This window comes from Mastomys coucha, unplaced genomic scaffold (assembly GCF_008632895.1).
Source record: "Mastomys coucha isolate ucsf_1 unplaced genomic scaffold, UCSF_Mcou_1 pScaffold21, whole genome shotgun sequence".
NCBI lineage: Eukaryota > Metazoa > Chordata > Mammalia > Rodentia > Muridae > Mastomys > Mastomys coucha.
In genome coordinates, this window is record NW_022196904.1 from 22,688,238 (window position 1) to 22,703,354 (window position 15,117).

The following is a 15,117-nucleotide window of genomic DNA, read 5'->3' on the forward strand; positions in this document are numbered from 1 at the left end:
TCTCTCTGTGTGTGTGTGCACATGTGTCCTTTCTCCCCACCCCACTCCCTGGCTTCAATCCTTGGGGCCAGTGAACTCGACCAAGACCAGCTTCCCAATAAACCTACCTTTAATATAATCTAATCTGGCTGGAATTGGCTCATTTCACTGGCAGAGAAATAACCTATCAGATGGTGGTGAAACCCAGAAGTCCCCAGCCCGATGGCCCATGTCTTTCCTATCTGTCTACATGGTGACCATTTGTGTCCCTATTATCCTCTGTTAGATACATCATCTCTTTGGACTCCATGAGTAACCATCCCCAGCTAGCCTGTTAGGGTCCGAGACCCCATGGGCTCTCTCTACTGAGTTGTGGCTGCACCAAAGTTAGCCTCACCTAAGCAAAGGCCAGGTCTTTGTTTGAAGGGAACCTCTGATACGGAGAGGTCTTCTCCAAGGTTCAGCCTCAGCACAAGCTGTTGGATCTCACACTATGAATTGGTATTCTCATTCAATAGTGTTCGGAAGATGGCTGCCACGCGATCTAAAGCTTTCAAGTTTGTTTGAACTTCCTGTGTCCAGTGTTCTGGAAGCTGCACTCTTCTCTCTACTGCACTGCTGCCTCTCCCTCCCCTCCACCACAGCATCGGCACCAATTACAATCATGGTGGATGGTGACGGACCAGCCTGCTCATTTTAAATCATCCTGCTGCACCTATACACCCATGGTCTCCAGATATGGACACAGCAAGGAAGGACCCTGTTAGGGACTGGTTCTATGATGTTATGTACATGCTTGATCCAGGGAGTGGCACTATTAGAAAGTGTGGCCCTGCTGGAGTAGATGTGGCCTTGAAGACCTTTATCCTAGGTGCCTGGAAGCCAGTATTCTGCTAGTAGCCTGCACCATGCCTGCCTAGATGTTGCCATGTTCCTGTCTTTTTTTTTTTTTTTTTAAGATGCATTTTTTTTTTATTATATGTAAGTACACTGTAGCTGTCTTCAGACACCCAGAAGAGAGCATCGGATCTCATTACAGATAGTTGTGAGCCACCATTCGGATGCAGAGATTCGAACTCAGGACCTTCAGAAGAGCAGTCAGTGCTCTTAGCTGCTGAGCCATCTCTCCAACCCTGTTCCCGTCTTGATGATAATGGACTGAACCTTTGAACCTGTAAGCCAGACCCAATTAAATGTTGTTCTTGTAAGAGTTACCTTGGAGCTGGGCTGTGGTGGTGCACGCCTTTAATCCCAGCACTTGGGAGGCAGAGGCAGGTGGATTTCTGAGTTCGAGGCCAGCCTGGTCTACAGTTCCAGGACAGCCAGAGCTACAGAGAAACCCTGTCTTGAAAAACCAAAAGAATTGCCTTGGTCATAGCATCTGTTCACAGCAGTAAAACCCTCACTAAGACAGGTTCTAATGCTTTGATTTAATCAGGAATCTGTCCAAATGCTGAAGGTCCTGGTCCCAATTGTTTTGGTTTTTTTTTAATTTATTTTATGTATGTGAATACATACTGTCTTCAGGCACACCAGAAGAGGGCATCAAATCCCATTACAGATGGCTATGAGCCACCATGTAGTTGCTGGGAATTGAACTCAGGGACTCTGGAAGAGCAGTCAGTGCTCTTAACCGCTGAGCCATCTCTCCAGCCCACCACACCCACTGGTTTTGGATTGATCAATAAAGATACCAGTGGCCAAAGGTTGGGCAAGAGCGGGTGTTGGTATTCTGTCTAAACTCCACCCCCACAGTTCTTGGCAACAGCCAGGTATGCTCCTCCGCACAGTTAACCTGGCAACAGCCAAGTAGGCTTGGCCCCTGATAAAAGAGGCTACTTGCCCCCTCTTCTCTCTCTTACCCTCTTATGCTCTTGCTCTCTTGCCCCCTTGCTCCCATTCCCTTCCCCCTCTTTCTCTACGTGGTCAAGGCTGGCTTCCACTTCTCCGTTCTCTCCTTCTGCCTCTGCTACCCTCTTAACTCCCCTCCCCATTCCCTAAATAAACTCTATTCTATACTACACCGGTGTGTGTCTGGTCCCTCGGGGGGAAGGGATGCCCTGGCATGGGCCTGCCAGGCACCCCTTTCCCCACACCCCACCAGAACACATTCTTATAGCTCTTTCTCTTCTTATGATCACAACAGCGGGATCTTTAGATTTTCAAGGGCTAGGAACTGGGAAAAAGGAGGTCCCTGGGAGCAGGGACCTCACTAGAGAGCAGCTTCCCAATAAACCTGCCTTCAATATAATTCAATCTGGCTTGAACTGGCTCTTTTCACTGGTAGAGAAATAACTTATTATGGAACTCAAAGGGGAATAAAATTTGGAGAGTTGGTTCTTTCCTTCCACTGTGGGTTCCAAGGATCTAACTTAGCTTGTCAGGATTGCATAGCAAGCACTGGCCCCTGATGAGCTATTTTGCTGGCTCAGACTTCTAAGTGTGTGTGTGTGTTTACATATGGAAGCTAGAGTCTATATCCATTTTTTTTTTCCTCAATCACTTGCCACGCTATTTTTAGTTGTTAGTTATTTTGTGGAGGCAGGGTCTCACTATGTAGCCCTAACAGTCCTCAAACTCACTATGTAGACGAGGCTGGCCTTGAACTCACAGAAGTTCTACCAGTTTCTGCCTCCAGATGCGGAATTAAAGGTGTATGCCACCTTTAACTTTCTTGAAGACTGGGCTTTCAAGGAACCTGGAGCCCACTCATTTGCTCTGGAGACTCCAGCTCCACCCTCCATCCACAGACTCTCCCCCCACCCTCCCTGCACTGGGATTCCAGGGCTGCACCATGACATCTAGCATTTTTTATGTAGGGGCTGGGGAGAAACTCAGGTCTCTGAGCCTGCGTAGCTAAGCCACCTTCCCAGCACCTATGATTGTAAATTGTTTTCTTTAGCACCCGAGGTAGACATGCTCCACTGTGAACATCCCTAGCTCCCTTTGGAGTTTTGTGGTGTCATTATCTGTAGCCCAGGCTAGCCTACCTTCGGGACTCTCCAGCCTCAGCACCCACAATGCTAGGATGGGTGGGTGTGCCAACACACCCAGTTCCCCTGTGTGACTGTCTAGAGTGGTACTGAGCCAGCCTTCCTTAAAATTCTCAGTATGGGGCTGGCGAGATGGCTCAGTGGGTAAGAGCACTGACTGCTCTTCCGAAGGTCCTGAGTTCAAATCCCAGCAACCACATGGTGGCTCACAACCATTCGTAATGAGATCGGGCGCCCTCTTCTGGTGCGTCTGAAGACAAGTACAGTGAATTAAGCCGGAGCGAGCAAGGCGGAGCAAACGGGGCCGTCCTGAATTCAATTCCTAGCAGCCTCAAGATGGCTCATGGTCATCTATACAGCTACAGTGTATTCATACACATAAAATAAAAAAAAATTAAAAAAAAATAAAAAAAAATTTCCCAGTATGCTGGTTGAAGTTTCTATTGCTTGCACTAGAAATAACATGTCTGGTTTCGCTGCCTGGGTCTATGGCAGCCATTTAGACACCAGGAGAGCACATATGAGAGCTAAGTCTTCTGTGGAGAGAAGAGAAACTGAACCCAAGGCCACCACACTTTCCAAAGCCATGCAGAGCGCCAACTCAGGGTTCTCCACAGCAATGCTCTGTCCAATTACCATTTAGCAATTAGGTTATTTCAGTCAGGGTTTTGGTAGTTGCAATCAAAATCCTTAAGTGATATAATTGTATAAAACAGTTCCAGCCCCGAGGAACTGTTGTCCTTCTATAGCCTACTCTCATGTCCCTGTAGCCTGGTACTATATTCCTTTTATTATACTATTTATTATTATTATTATTATTATTATTATTATTATTATTATTATTATTATTATAGTGCTTAAATTATTCTATCCCCTGGCTCCTGCTGTGTGTCTCACTTTGCCTGTGAACTCTCAAGTCTCCTGCCTCAGCTCAGATTACAGGCACACATCTGTAAAGTCATCTTTTGGAGTAGTATTACCATCACCATTTAGCAGACAGAATCCCTAAGGTAGAGTGACCGTCCAAATGCATAGGCAAAAAACATGGCAGTCACAGGGCACACCCAGGAAGGCCACCAGCTAGTGCCCCAGTACACAGACACAGCATCACCATGGGACTATGCTAAGTTGCCCCTTTCATGCCGCTTGGATCTGGGCTCATATCCTGGGTCAGTTCCTTGCCTGTTAGGTCACTGAGGGAGATGTTGGCCCATTGCAGGCCTCTTCCCACAGGTGCTATGGCCCATAGACACCTGAGAAGAAGGGACAATTTCTTCTTTTGACTGGCAGGTCTTGGGTTAGCTCTTGACTCATTTTCCAGAAAGGCCCACCTGGACATTTCGGGTCCACTCCTCAGTCCTGACTACTCTGCCTCTTCCAGTGCCCACTGGAGTTTGTCACCGTCAAGGGACAAGTCAGTCAGTTTACCTCACTGGCTGCAGAGCCCAAGCCACATCTACCATTACTGTGTACCTAGCACAGAAAAGCAGAAGGGCAGAAGTGAAGGTCTGTGGATGAGTTTGAATATTCTTTGATTCTGATGGCTGAGGATATCAAGGTTCAGAATGGGGAAAACATTTCAGAATCAAGACAAAGCCACTTAGACAGTGGCTGAAGTGGAGTCCAGGCCTAGAGCCCAGAAGTGGGTGTGCCAGATGAACTATGATGAAAGAGAGTGAGACACAGAAAAACAACAAGAACAAAACAAAACAGGAAAGTATATAAACCACCACTCTCACCAACAAAGTCAGAAAGCCCAAGTGGTCAGAGTCTGAGAAGAAATGGGAAAAAAGAAAGGAAGAAAAAATGACTATGTCAGTGCCCTGAGAGGAGTGGAGAACATGGGAGCAGAGAGACTATTCCTCATCTCCCAGTGGAGCTCTGTGAAAAGACAGGAGAGTGTACATAGGCATTCCAGTTGACCTAGTCACATGGGGCCCAAAGCCCAGGCCAGGTGTGTCCAGGTCGACAGCTACCTGGGGATGGAGGCATAGTTAGCATAGGAGGCAGCAGAGAGGTGCTGATGCAGATCGGTCCGGGCATCCAGAACGTCCACCTGATCATCTTCATCCTGGCTGAGGCTGGCAGGGTCCGGATCGGGCAGCAAGAGGAGTTCAGTGAGGCCATGGAGGTCGGAAACTCGGCGGAAAGTCTGCAACACCAGCACCATGGCAACAAGGCCAAGGAAGAGGTACACTGTAGACATGGGGGAGAGGAAATGGGGAAGTGGCAAATTGATGGCTCAGCTTTCAGCTCAGCCTCCAGGGCAGCAAGGATGTGGTCCTAGAGGTGCCTCTCCCTTGGGGCAGCTGGGTGGTTCTTGGAACCCCTTCAACACCTCTTAGAACAGGGCCGTTTCTCTGCCCACCCCCAGCCCCCACTGCCAGCCTGCAGGTGCCCAGCCACTTTTCCAGCTCACCTGTGACAAGCACCTTGTAGAGGGCCCGGTAAGGCTGGCCTGGGGCTTCCCCAGGCACATAGTCACCTAGGCCAATGGTAGACAGAGAGATGAAGCAGAAATAGAAAGCATCCAGAAAGCTCCAGGCCTCCTCGAGGTAGGCGAAGACTGCAGCCGGTACCAGGAAGAATACAGCCACTATGACCATCAGCAGGGCCACCAGGTGCCAGCGGGCTGCCCGCTGAGGGTGCCAGCCCCAGCGCAGGCTCAGCCAGGACAGGGGTGCATGGGTGAGCAGCAGTGACAGGCGCTGGGCTGAGGCAGTCAGAAGTAGCATGGTGACAGGCACGCCCAGGAGCGCAAAGACGATGGAGAAGGCTTTGCCTGCATCTGTCAGTGGGGTCGTGTAGCCATAGCCTGTGGGGAGAAGAGTCCTCCTGCACACTGGCACCTCCACAGCCTGAGACCTAAGCTCCCCCCCAACCTGACTGCTCCCCCTACCTCCACCCTCCCTAATTTCAGTCGGAAAGTGTCCATCCAAGAGCTGTAGTTTCTTCTGACACCCACGGAAAATTCTATAAATAAAGCCTATGCTGGACTTGCTTTGAGTTATTCACATTTAAGAAAAACAAAAACGTTTTTTCCCCCAAGTTCTGAGACAGCAAACCCATAGACTGGTGCATCTAGGTAAGCACTCTATGTGCTCAAGCCCTTCAATGGGAGATTCAAGGCAGGGGCTCTACCACTGAGCCACGCCCCCAGCCCCTCACTGGGGGATTCAAGGCAGGGGCTCTACCACTGAGCCACGCACGCCCTCAGCCCCTCACTGGGGGCTTCTAGGCAGGGGCTCTACTACTGAGCCACACACCCAGCCAGCTACAAGGACTGTAACCTTCTTTCCCTGGTAGGACCGCTCCTTATCACCCATTTCCTGCCTTTAGCAGCACTGAGACTGCCCAAATGAACAGTGAGTTCCAGGTCTTTCAAATCCTCGCCTTCTGATGAGGTACAGCACGGGAAGAGGTTTTAATGCTGTTGAATTTGTTTTGTTTCTCCAGGTAGTCAGGACTCCCGGCTTGACTCACAGTGATAATGCTACCTGAGGCACTGCAGAAACCCATGGCCACTACTGACTATTCCCCATGGACAGATCCACCAGTGTAGTCCTCGGAGTCCCGTTCCCCTGTGATACCCAGGGTATCCCCAGCAAAGAGGAAGAGTCCTCAGGAAGTCAGGCATGGTGCTCTATACCTGTAAGCTCAGGACACAGAAAACTAGAGTGGGCTACATGGACGGACCTTTACTCAAAAAAAAATAATTTTGTCGGTGTAGAGCATGAAGCAGTGGTAGAATCCCTATGTAGCATGAAGCTCCAGGCTTCAGGGAGTGGGGTGAGGAGAACCTGTGTGTGCCAAGCTTAGTAAGAATTTCTTTATGCCTTTTATTGTTGTTAGATATATTGGGGGGGGGGGGAGATGGCTCACTGGTTAAGAGTACTTGTTGGTCTACCAGAGGTCTCAAGTGGGTTCCCAGCAACCTCATGGTGGTTCACAACCATTTGTAACTCCAATTCTAGGGAACCATGGCCTCAAACTCAGAGATCTGCCTCCCGAGTGATGGAATTAAAGGCCTTCTGACATCCCTGGGCACCAGGCATGCATGAGGTACACATATCTACATTCACACAAATACTTTCCTCCTTAAGGGTTGGGATTACAGGCATGCAAACACATCTAGGGCTTTTTGTATCCTTTCAATTAGCGTGCATTAATTGTATAAAGTAATGGGTTTTATTATAACCTTTTCTTACATCTATTTAACAACAAAAACTGTTTTAGTTTTGTCTTTTGGGGGCTGGGTCTCAATTCTTGGTGGCCTTAACTCATACCAATCCACTTGCTCTAGATCCTTTTTAATTCTTTTTTTTTAAGATTTATTTATTATATGTAAGTACACTATAGCTTTCTTCAGACGCTCCAAATGTGGGCATCAGATCTTGTTATGGATGGTTGTGAGCCACCATGTGATTGCTGGGATTTGAACTCAGGACCTTTGGAAAAGCAGTCGGTGCTCTTAACCGCCGAGCCATCTCTCCAGCCCTCTTTTTAATTCTTATGTGTATCTATACCACATGTGTGCTAGAGTCTGCGGAAGTCAGAAGAGAGCCCAGATCCCTGGGAACTGAAGCTACAGCTAAGCTATCATGAGGGCGCTCAGAACTGAACCTGGGCAGAAAGTGCCCTTAGCCACACTCCTTCAGCCCACACATCAGACTTCTGGATGCTGAGATGGCCCACGTGAGCCACCATACCCAGCCTTATTCACCCAGTCAGCCTTTCCTGTGCCCGGCTTGAGAAATTCTCTCCTTTATCTTGTTTTATTTTAGTAATCTTCCACCAGAGGCCTTGCGGTGTGTTGTTTTGATATATTCAAGTGTTGCCTTCCTTAAGGACACACACACACCATGTCCCTTACTAGTGACTTTGCTGAAGAATCTACTGCTGTCTAAGTCAAGCCCAGGTTACCCTGTTGTCTAGGCAGGTATTGAACCCGGAAGCGCCTTTTTACTTCATATTTTAAGACAGCATCTCACTAAATCTCCCAGGCAGACCTTGAGATCGAGATCTCCTCCTTCAGCCCTCTGATAGCGGGGACTATGAGCCAGAACCACCAGGCCTGACGATATTCTTTGCATGCTAAACTATATGAACCAGCTCTATCTAAGAAGGCACTTCCCTGTTCCCACTAACTGTACAGGCTGGGCTTTCAGAACTGACCTTAAAACTCTGCAGTTTGGTGGAACCAAAAATCTCAGAGCAGAACAAAAGGAACGAAACAGAGCCCTGTGTTCCAGATTTGAAACCAGAGGTGCCACCCATAGTAGCAGAAGGGATCAGATTTATCCACAAGCTCCATCAGGACCAATGGACCTGGTGTAGACCATTTCACAAGTTATGGTTAGAACCACTCGGCTTTCTATTTTCCCCAGCTGTGAGAATTCCTCAGCCACTGAATTGTAGAACCAGATCTCCACTGCCTCTGTCAGCAGCTTTATTAATGTTATTTTGTTTTTGTTGTTTTGCTTTGTTTTTGAGATAGGGTCTCACTACGGAGCCCTGGTTGGATTGGAACTCACTCTGTAGTCCAGGCTGGCCTTGAACTTTTAACAATCCCACAGCTTCTGCCTCCAGAGTGCTAGGACTAAAAACATGTGCCACAGTGTTCTATTCTATCCTAGCTGTGTCCAAGTCGGCCAACTTTACTGGGACTTAGCCTTATAGACAGACAGTAAGTGGCAGCTACCTCACAAGGCTGTTGCATTGCCTGATTTAAAACCAGGATGTGGGGAGGCCCTGCCATGCTATGGCCGAGAAACTGTGATAGTTTCACAGTTGAGGATGCAGCTGCTCAGCCAGGCTGAGCCTGTTGCATGTGACTCCCCTCACCTGTCCATCTATCAGCACCAGGGATGTCAGAAGTGGGAAATTTGAGAGGAGACACAAGGGCTGTGACCCAGGGACTTCCATGAGCAGGTCAAGCCAGCTCAGAAAGCTTGTGGGAAAGCTAGCCTCAGGGGAGACCAGTTCATTGTTTTCTTTGAAGAGACACTCAGCTCTGTTGCCAAGGACCTCAGTTTGCTGGTCACATGCAACGAGGGCCCCAAGTGGTAGACCAGACCAAAGCTATCCACGACTCTGTAATGCTGGGAGCTGGAGAAGCCCTTTATTGTGGCTCAGCCTCCTCCCTGTTTCAAGTCCCTAAAAGAAGTCACCTCAGGGAGCCAGAGGAGCTGTAGAGCAGCAGAACCTGGGGTTTCCCAGGTCTGTGGTAGGACAGAAGGGACTTTCTGAGAGGAATTTCCCAGGGTTCTTAAGGGCTGGGGTGCAGGTAGATTGGGTCCTTCCTGAATAGGCCTCAAAGAAAGCTCTGCAGAGTGCTAATATTTGTGTAGGTGGTGCTTTTTTGTGTGTGTGTGTATGGTGTGTGAATGTATGTGCATAGGTGTGCAGCGGCCAGAGGAGCATGTCTGCTGTCCTGCTCATTCCCTCCTGAGCTTATTCCCTCAGGCTGGGTCTCTTATTTATTTATTTATTTATTTATTTTGGTTTCTCAAGACAGGGTTTCTTTGTGTAGCCCTGGCTGTCCTGGAGCTCACTCTGTAGACCAGGCTGGCCTACAGAAACTCAGAAATCCGCCTGCCTCTGCCTCCCAAGTGCTGGGTCTAAAGGCATGCGCCACCACGACCCAGCTCAGGCTGGGTCTCCTACTGAAGCAGAAGCTTGCTGACTCAAGTCCCAAGAAAGTGCCTGTCTCTGTCTCAACGCTGGAGTAACAGGCTTGCATGGCCATGCTCAGTATCTTCATGACTGTTGGGATTTTGAATCCAGTTCCTCATAAGCACTTTCCTCCACGGTTTCTCCTTTTTCTTGTTCTGTCTTGTTGAGACAAGTTCTGGCTGAACTCATTACTTCTACCTAGTGAGTACTGAGGTTTATCCCACAATGCCCAGCTGAGGAGTCCATAACCTTAAATCAAGACCAGGACCCTACCCGGCAGTGGTGGTGCACGCCTTTAATCCCAGCACTTGGGAGGCAGAGGCAGGCAGATTTCTGAGTTCGAGGCCAGCCTGGTCTACAGAGTGAGTTCCAGGACAGTCAAGGCTACACAGAGAAACACTGTCTTGAGAAACCAAAAAGAAAAAAAAAGACCAGGATCCTGGCTGTAAATGAGATCTTAGGGTCCTGGTTCCATAGGAGGCATGAGCAGATCATCTGGATTGTGTGAGTTCTCACGCAGCCAGAGCTCCTGAGCCCAGGTTATCCTAAGGAAGGAGTGAGGTGGGCCTTGTTAAGGTCCCTTCTGGAGTGAGTAATGCCTTTTTTTTTGAGGGGGAGGGGTGCTTTGTCATAGAAGGTCCTGAATGTTCCAGGTAGAAAGGATGTCATGTCTCAGGCTGGGACAGGGCTGGGTGGCAAGGGAAGTCCCAGCTGTAGGGTGTGGAGGAGGACCAGCTCCAGGACATCCTCTATTTGGGGAATTCTCAGTGAGCATGTTGGTCACCTGGGTGGTATAGTAACAATTTTGGATTTTTTTTTTTTAAATAAAAACCCAGAAATAGCTGGGTGGTGGTGGCGCACGCTTTTGATCCCAGCACTTGGGAGACAGAGGCAGGTGGATTCCAGAGTGAGTTCCAGGACAGCCAGGGCTATACAGAGAAACCCTGTCTCAAAAAAAAAAAAATTAGAAATATCCTAAGGAAAAAAATAGAAATATTCTAAGAATATGTTTTTGTTTTAATCCCAGGTGTGGGATATGGCGCTGCTTCGGACTGTCCACAGCAGCTGACTATGATTTGTTTCATGCTCTAGCAGGGACGTGATTTTGCAAGCTGCAGGTAGTCTCTGTGATTGTGTGACATTTGGAATTCTGGGGACTTTTTAAAAGGGCATATATAAATGCTAGGGCCCTGAGAGGTGTGGTGGGCTGTTTGTTGGTCACTGTCGGCAGTGGTTTGTTAAGTAGTCATGTATAAAGAAGAAATAACAAGCTGGGCAGTGGTGGTGCACGCCTTTGATCCCAGCACTTGGGAGGCAGAGGCAGACAGATTTCTGAGTTTGAGGCCAGCCTGGTCTACAGAGTGAGTTCCAGGACAGCCAGGGCTACACAGAGAAATACTGTCTTTCGAAAAACCAAAAAAAAAAGAAAGAAAGAAAGAAAGAAAGAAAACAAGAAGAAATTAGATATCCTGACTGCGAAGATCAAAATTGCCCCAAGGAACTTGACACCCTAATCAGCAAGCAGCAGTCTAACAATAACATTGCCCCCTTTCTGACCCCTGACTTTATTCAGGGATCTCTTCCCTCTCTCTTTTTTGTCCTTATCTAGTGATAGGTTGAAAGGAAGGAAAAAAAAAAGAACCCACAAAGTAGCAAAAGACAGCTACATGTGAGGAAGAGCAGTTGGATTGCGTCCTAGGGTGAGGGTTTGTTCTCACTGAGGAGAGTCACAATCTCATGAGTTTAGTTGTTTTGTTTTTTGAAGTACTAATAGTTGAACTCAGGATCTCATGCATGCTAGGCAGCTACGCCTCAGCCCTCCTTGCTTGAGCTGAAAGAGACCCTCATGACTAGTCCTTGGTTTGAAAAGGGCAAGATGTTTTGCTGGAGGTCGTTTGGGGTAGGAGATGGCTTGGAAGATTTCAAGCTGGCCAGCCAAGAGTTCTTCCTTGCCGATGCTCTGGGTTTGTCCCTTTCTTCCATGCAGCTGTTGGAGCTGCTGATCCAGGAATCTTGAGTGGAAAACACTGAGAGAATCCCAACAACCCAGGGGAGGTGGAAAGATAGGTGGAGCCCTGTGTTAGAGTAGGAAATGCAGGAGCAGGAGGGGGAATGGGTACCTAGATGTCTGGGGCTCTTGCTGGAGAGTGCCCAAAGCAGAAGGAATCCTAGAAATGGCCTCAGGTCTGGCTAAGGTCTCTTCCTAGAAGACAGGCCTCCAGGAATGGTACCATTCGATTACTGACTAGCATTCATGAAGGCCTAAGTTCAACTCACAGATCAGTGGGGCACTGAGTTCAGGAGGAAGCTAAAGTGGGTTGTTCCAGGAAGGACCTATCTGGAGCCAGAAGGCAAGGCTGGAAGAGACAGTGTGCCAGCCCTATTGTAACACAGCCCCGGAGGTTAGACACCCAAGGAAAATCCTAGGCCCTTGCTGATCATCTATGATAATCCTAGGATTAAGACAAGAGTGAGCCAGGCCTGGTGACCCACACCTCCGCATTTAGGAAGCTGAGACAGGAGGATGAAATTCCAAACCAGCCTGCGCCTAAAGGGAGATGCTATCTCAAAACCAAACAAAAAGGCACCAGAGGGGATGCTGTCTGAGAAAGTATTATGAGGGGATTCCTATTCCGAGGGAACTGGGGTGTGTAGCACTTGGGGAGGAGTGGCTCGGCTTGCGCCAGGGCTCTCCAAATGGGGCAGCTGTGGCCGGGGTGGCTCAGTTGGCAATGGAGGTTGTTCCGAGAGAATCGGGAAGATTGGGGTGAAGGTGTCTGTTGAGGAATCCGGTTGCTATCCGGGGAGTGGATGATGGACGGCACTCACTTACCCACGGTGGTGACTAGCGTGCTGGCGAAGAAGAGCGCTGAGGCGAAGTCCCAAGCGGGGTCCGAAGCGTTCGCGGGTCCCGAGGCGTTGGCCAGCGCTGCGCGCCCCAGTCGTCCGGCCGCCAGCACCCGCTCCACGAAGGCGTCTAGAGCGTGAGCCGCCACGCACGGGCTATGCTGCAGCAGCTGCTCCCGCAGCGTCCCCAGCTCTGCCCGCAGCCGGGCTTCGTGAGGCCGCTCCAGCTGCGCCACGAGCAGCGCGCCCAGCGCCAGGTACCCGGCGTAGACGGCCAGGGCGCTAGCCAGGAGCGCGCCCCGCCGCATGGTGCCCGTGCAGCCCCGCCACCCGCTGACGTGGCCCCCGCCGGCCCACCGCCCGAGGTCCGCTTTTAGTTCCGGGAGCTCCGGGCGCCGCCACCGACGCCCCGAAGAGGAAGAGGAAAAGGAAAAAGGGGGAGGAGCGGGGCTGACGGAACGCCCCGCTACTGGGAAACTGAGGCACGCCCAAACACCAGGTGTTTGGACAGGTACACGGACACCGGAGGGTGGAGTTCGGCGCTCCGGGATCCGGGAGACAAATGGGATGGGAAGGGCGGGCTGGGGAGTCCTTTCCTGCCTGACGTTCCTCGAAACTCCTTAACTCGGGACTGAAACTCTCCTCCGAAGTGGGAGCTTTCTGTCTGTAATCTTAACCACCGGGGGAGGCTGAGGCTGGATTGCTGCGAGTTCAGGGCAACCTGGGACAAAGCGAGACAGGCCTCTAGTGATCAGGCCTCAAAACACGTGTCTTTTGTTTTTTGCTTTTGTTATTTTTCGAGACAGGGTTTCTCTGTGTAGTCCTGGCTATCCTGGAACTCACTCTGTAGACCAGGCTGGCCTCTGCCTCTGGCTCCCAAGTGCTGGGATTAAAGGCGTGCTCCACCACTGCCTGGCTAAAACACTTGTCTTAACTTCTGTACTGTACCCGGTCTTTTCTTGAAGCACTAAGACGTGGGATAAGTTGTGGGTGGGCGGGAGAGGGGCGATGATTTCGGAATAATTGACCAGGAGTCAGGGGGCATTGTTGGGAGGACTCTATCTCAATAAATAAACAATACATAGCTTACTTTTATGGTGGTGCACCCCTTTATTCCGGCACTCAGGAGACAGAGGCAGATATATTTCTGAGTTCAAGCCAGCCTGGTGTACATTAAAAGTTCCAGGACTACATAGTAGGACCCAATCTCAAACAACACAAAACACACACACACAAAAAAATGAGCAAATAAACTTCGGGTGTGGTTGTGGTGGCTTACACATAATACCCTTAACATTTGAGGAATAGACTGGGCCATCACCGGCTCCAGGCCAACCTGGGCTACCTATTGAATACCTGTCTCAAAAAAGGTGCGGTGGAGTGGCTGGAGAGATAGCTAAGTGGTTAAGAGTATTAGCTGCTTCTGCAGCCGACCTGGTTCCATCCATCCCTAGCACTCACGTGGTGACTAACAACTCCAGTTCCAGGGGGCTCCAAGGGATCCAACGCCCACTTTTGGCCTCCTCAGACATCAGACAAACACATAGTGCACAGACATGCAGGCAAAACACTCATTCGCATAGAAATAAATAAGCTTATATATATTATATATAATATATAGTATTATATATATGATATACTCAGTATTATATATTATATATAATATATAAATAACATATACAAAATAGTAATATTATATATACACACACACATATATATACATACACACACACACATTATATATATATAATCAGGGTAGGGTTCCTACTCTGGGAGACTGAGATGTTCCTACACACATTTGAAATTTTAAAGGTAGAGGAGCTGAGTATAGCAAAGCCCTGTCTCAAAACAAAACAAAAAAAACAACAACAAACCAGTAAGTAGCCGAGGGGGTGGTTCACTTCTTTAATCCCAGCACTTGGGAGACAGAGGCAGAGCCTGATGGATCTCTCTGTGAGGACAGCTTGCTCTACAGAGGGAGTTCCAGGTCAGCCAAGGTTACAAAGTGAGACATTATCTCACAAGTAAATTAATAGGTAAAACTAAAAGAGGGATTTCCTTTATTTTTCTCCTGTGTGTCTCCCCACATCCCTCTATGACCTGGACTCAGGGCTCTCCTTACAGCTGTGTGGAGAGCAGACCAGAAACTTCCCCACAACTAGACCACAGCTCAGATACATGCAACAGGCTCTATTTATAAAACTGTGGTAATTCTTGGGACAGAGCCCAATTTAGGGCTGGAAGTCTCTAGGAAGAGATGCCTGATAATAAAAACAGCAACAGTAGCTACAATGTAGCTTAGTCAGGCCCTGTCTGTGTACATCTGCCCTTTATCAAGGCTTCCCCCTCTCACGTGATTCCCAGTAAACAAAGGGGAAATTAAAGCTGAACACAGAAGGCAGGAACTGGCCAGATGGATCAGTGGTTACACACACACACACACACACACACACACACACACACACACACACACACACACACACAATCTGAAGACCTGAGATCAATCCCTGGGGCATGTTGAAGGTGAGAACTGACCTATAAGTATCCTCAGACCTCCATAGGCAAATGGTGACTCCCATGCCCACACACACATATGCACATATACACATCCAACACATACAAA

At 49.0% G+C, this 15,117-nt stretch overlaps 1 protein-coding gene across 1 annotated transcript; it reads right to left on the bottom strand.

Annotated features, from left to right (window-relative positions):
• Positions 1-2,482: 2,482 nt before the first annotated feature.
• Kcnk6 (potassium two pore domain channel subfamily K member 6) lies at positions 2,483-13,078 on the bottom strand. The gene is made up of 3 exons (XM_031385980.1): positions 12,481-13,078; positions 5,392-5,787; positions 2,483-5,168 (listed from the first exon to the last, which is right to left on the bottom strand). The coding sequence occupies exons 1-3, from the start codon at positions 12,800-12,802 to the stop codon at positions 4,945-4,947; spliced, it is 942 nt and encodes a 313-aa protein (XP_031241840.1). The 5' UTR covers positions 12,803-13,078; the 3' UTR covers positions 2,483-4,944.
• Between the last annotated feature and the right edge of the window lie 2,039 nt (positions 13,079-15,117).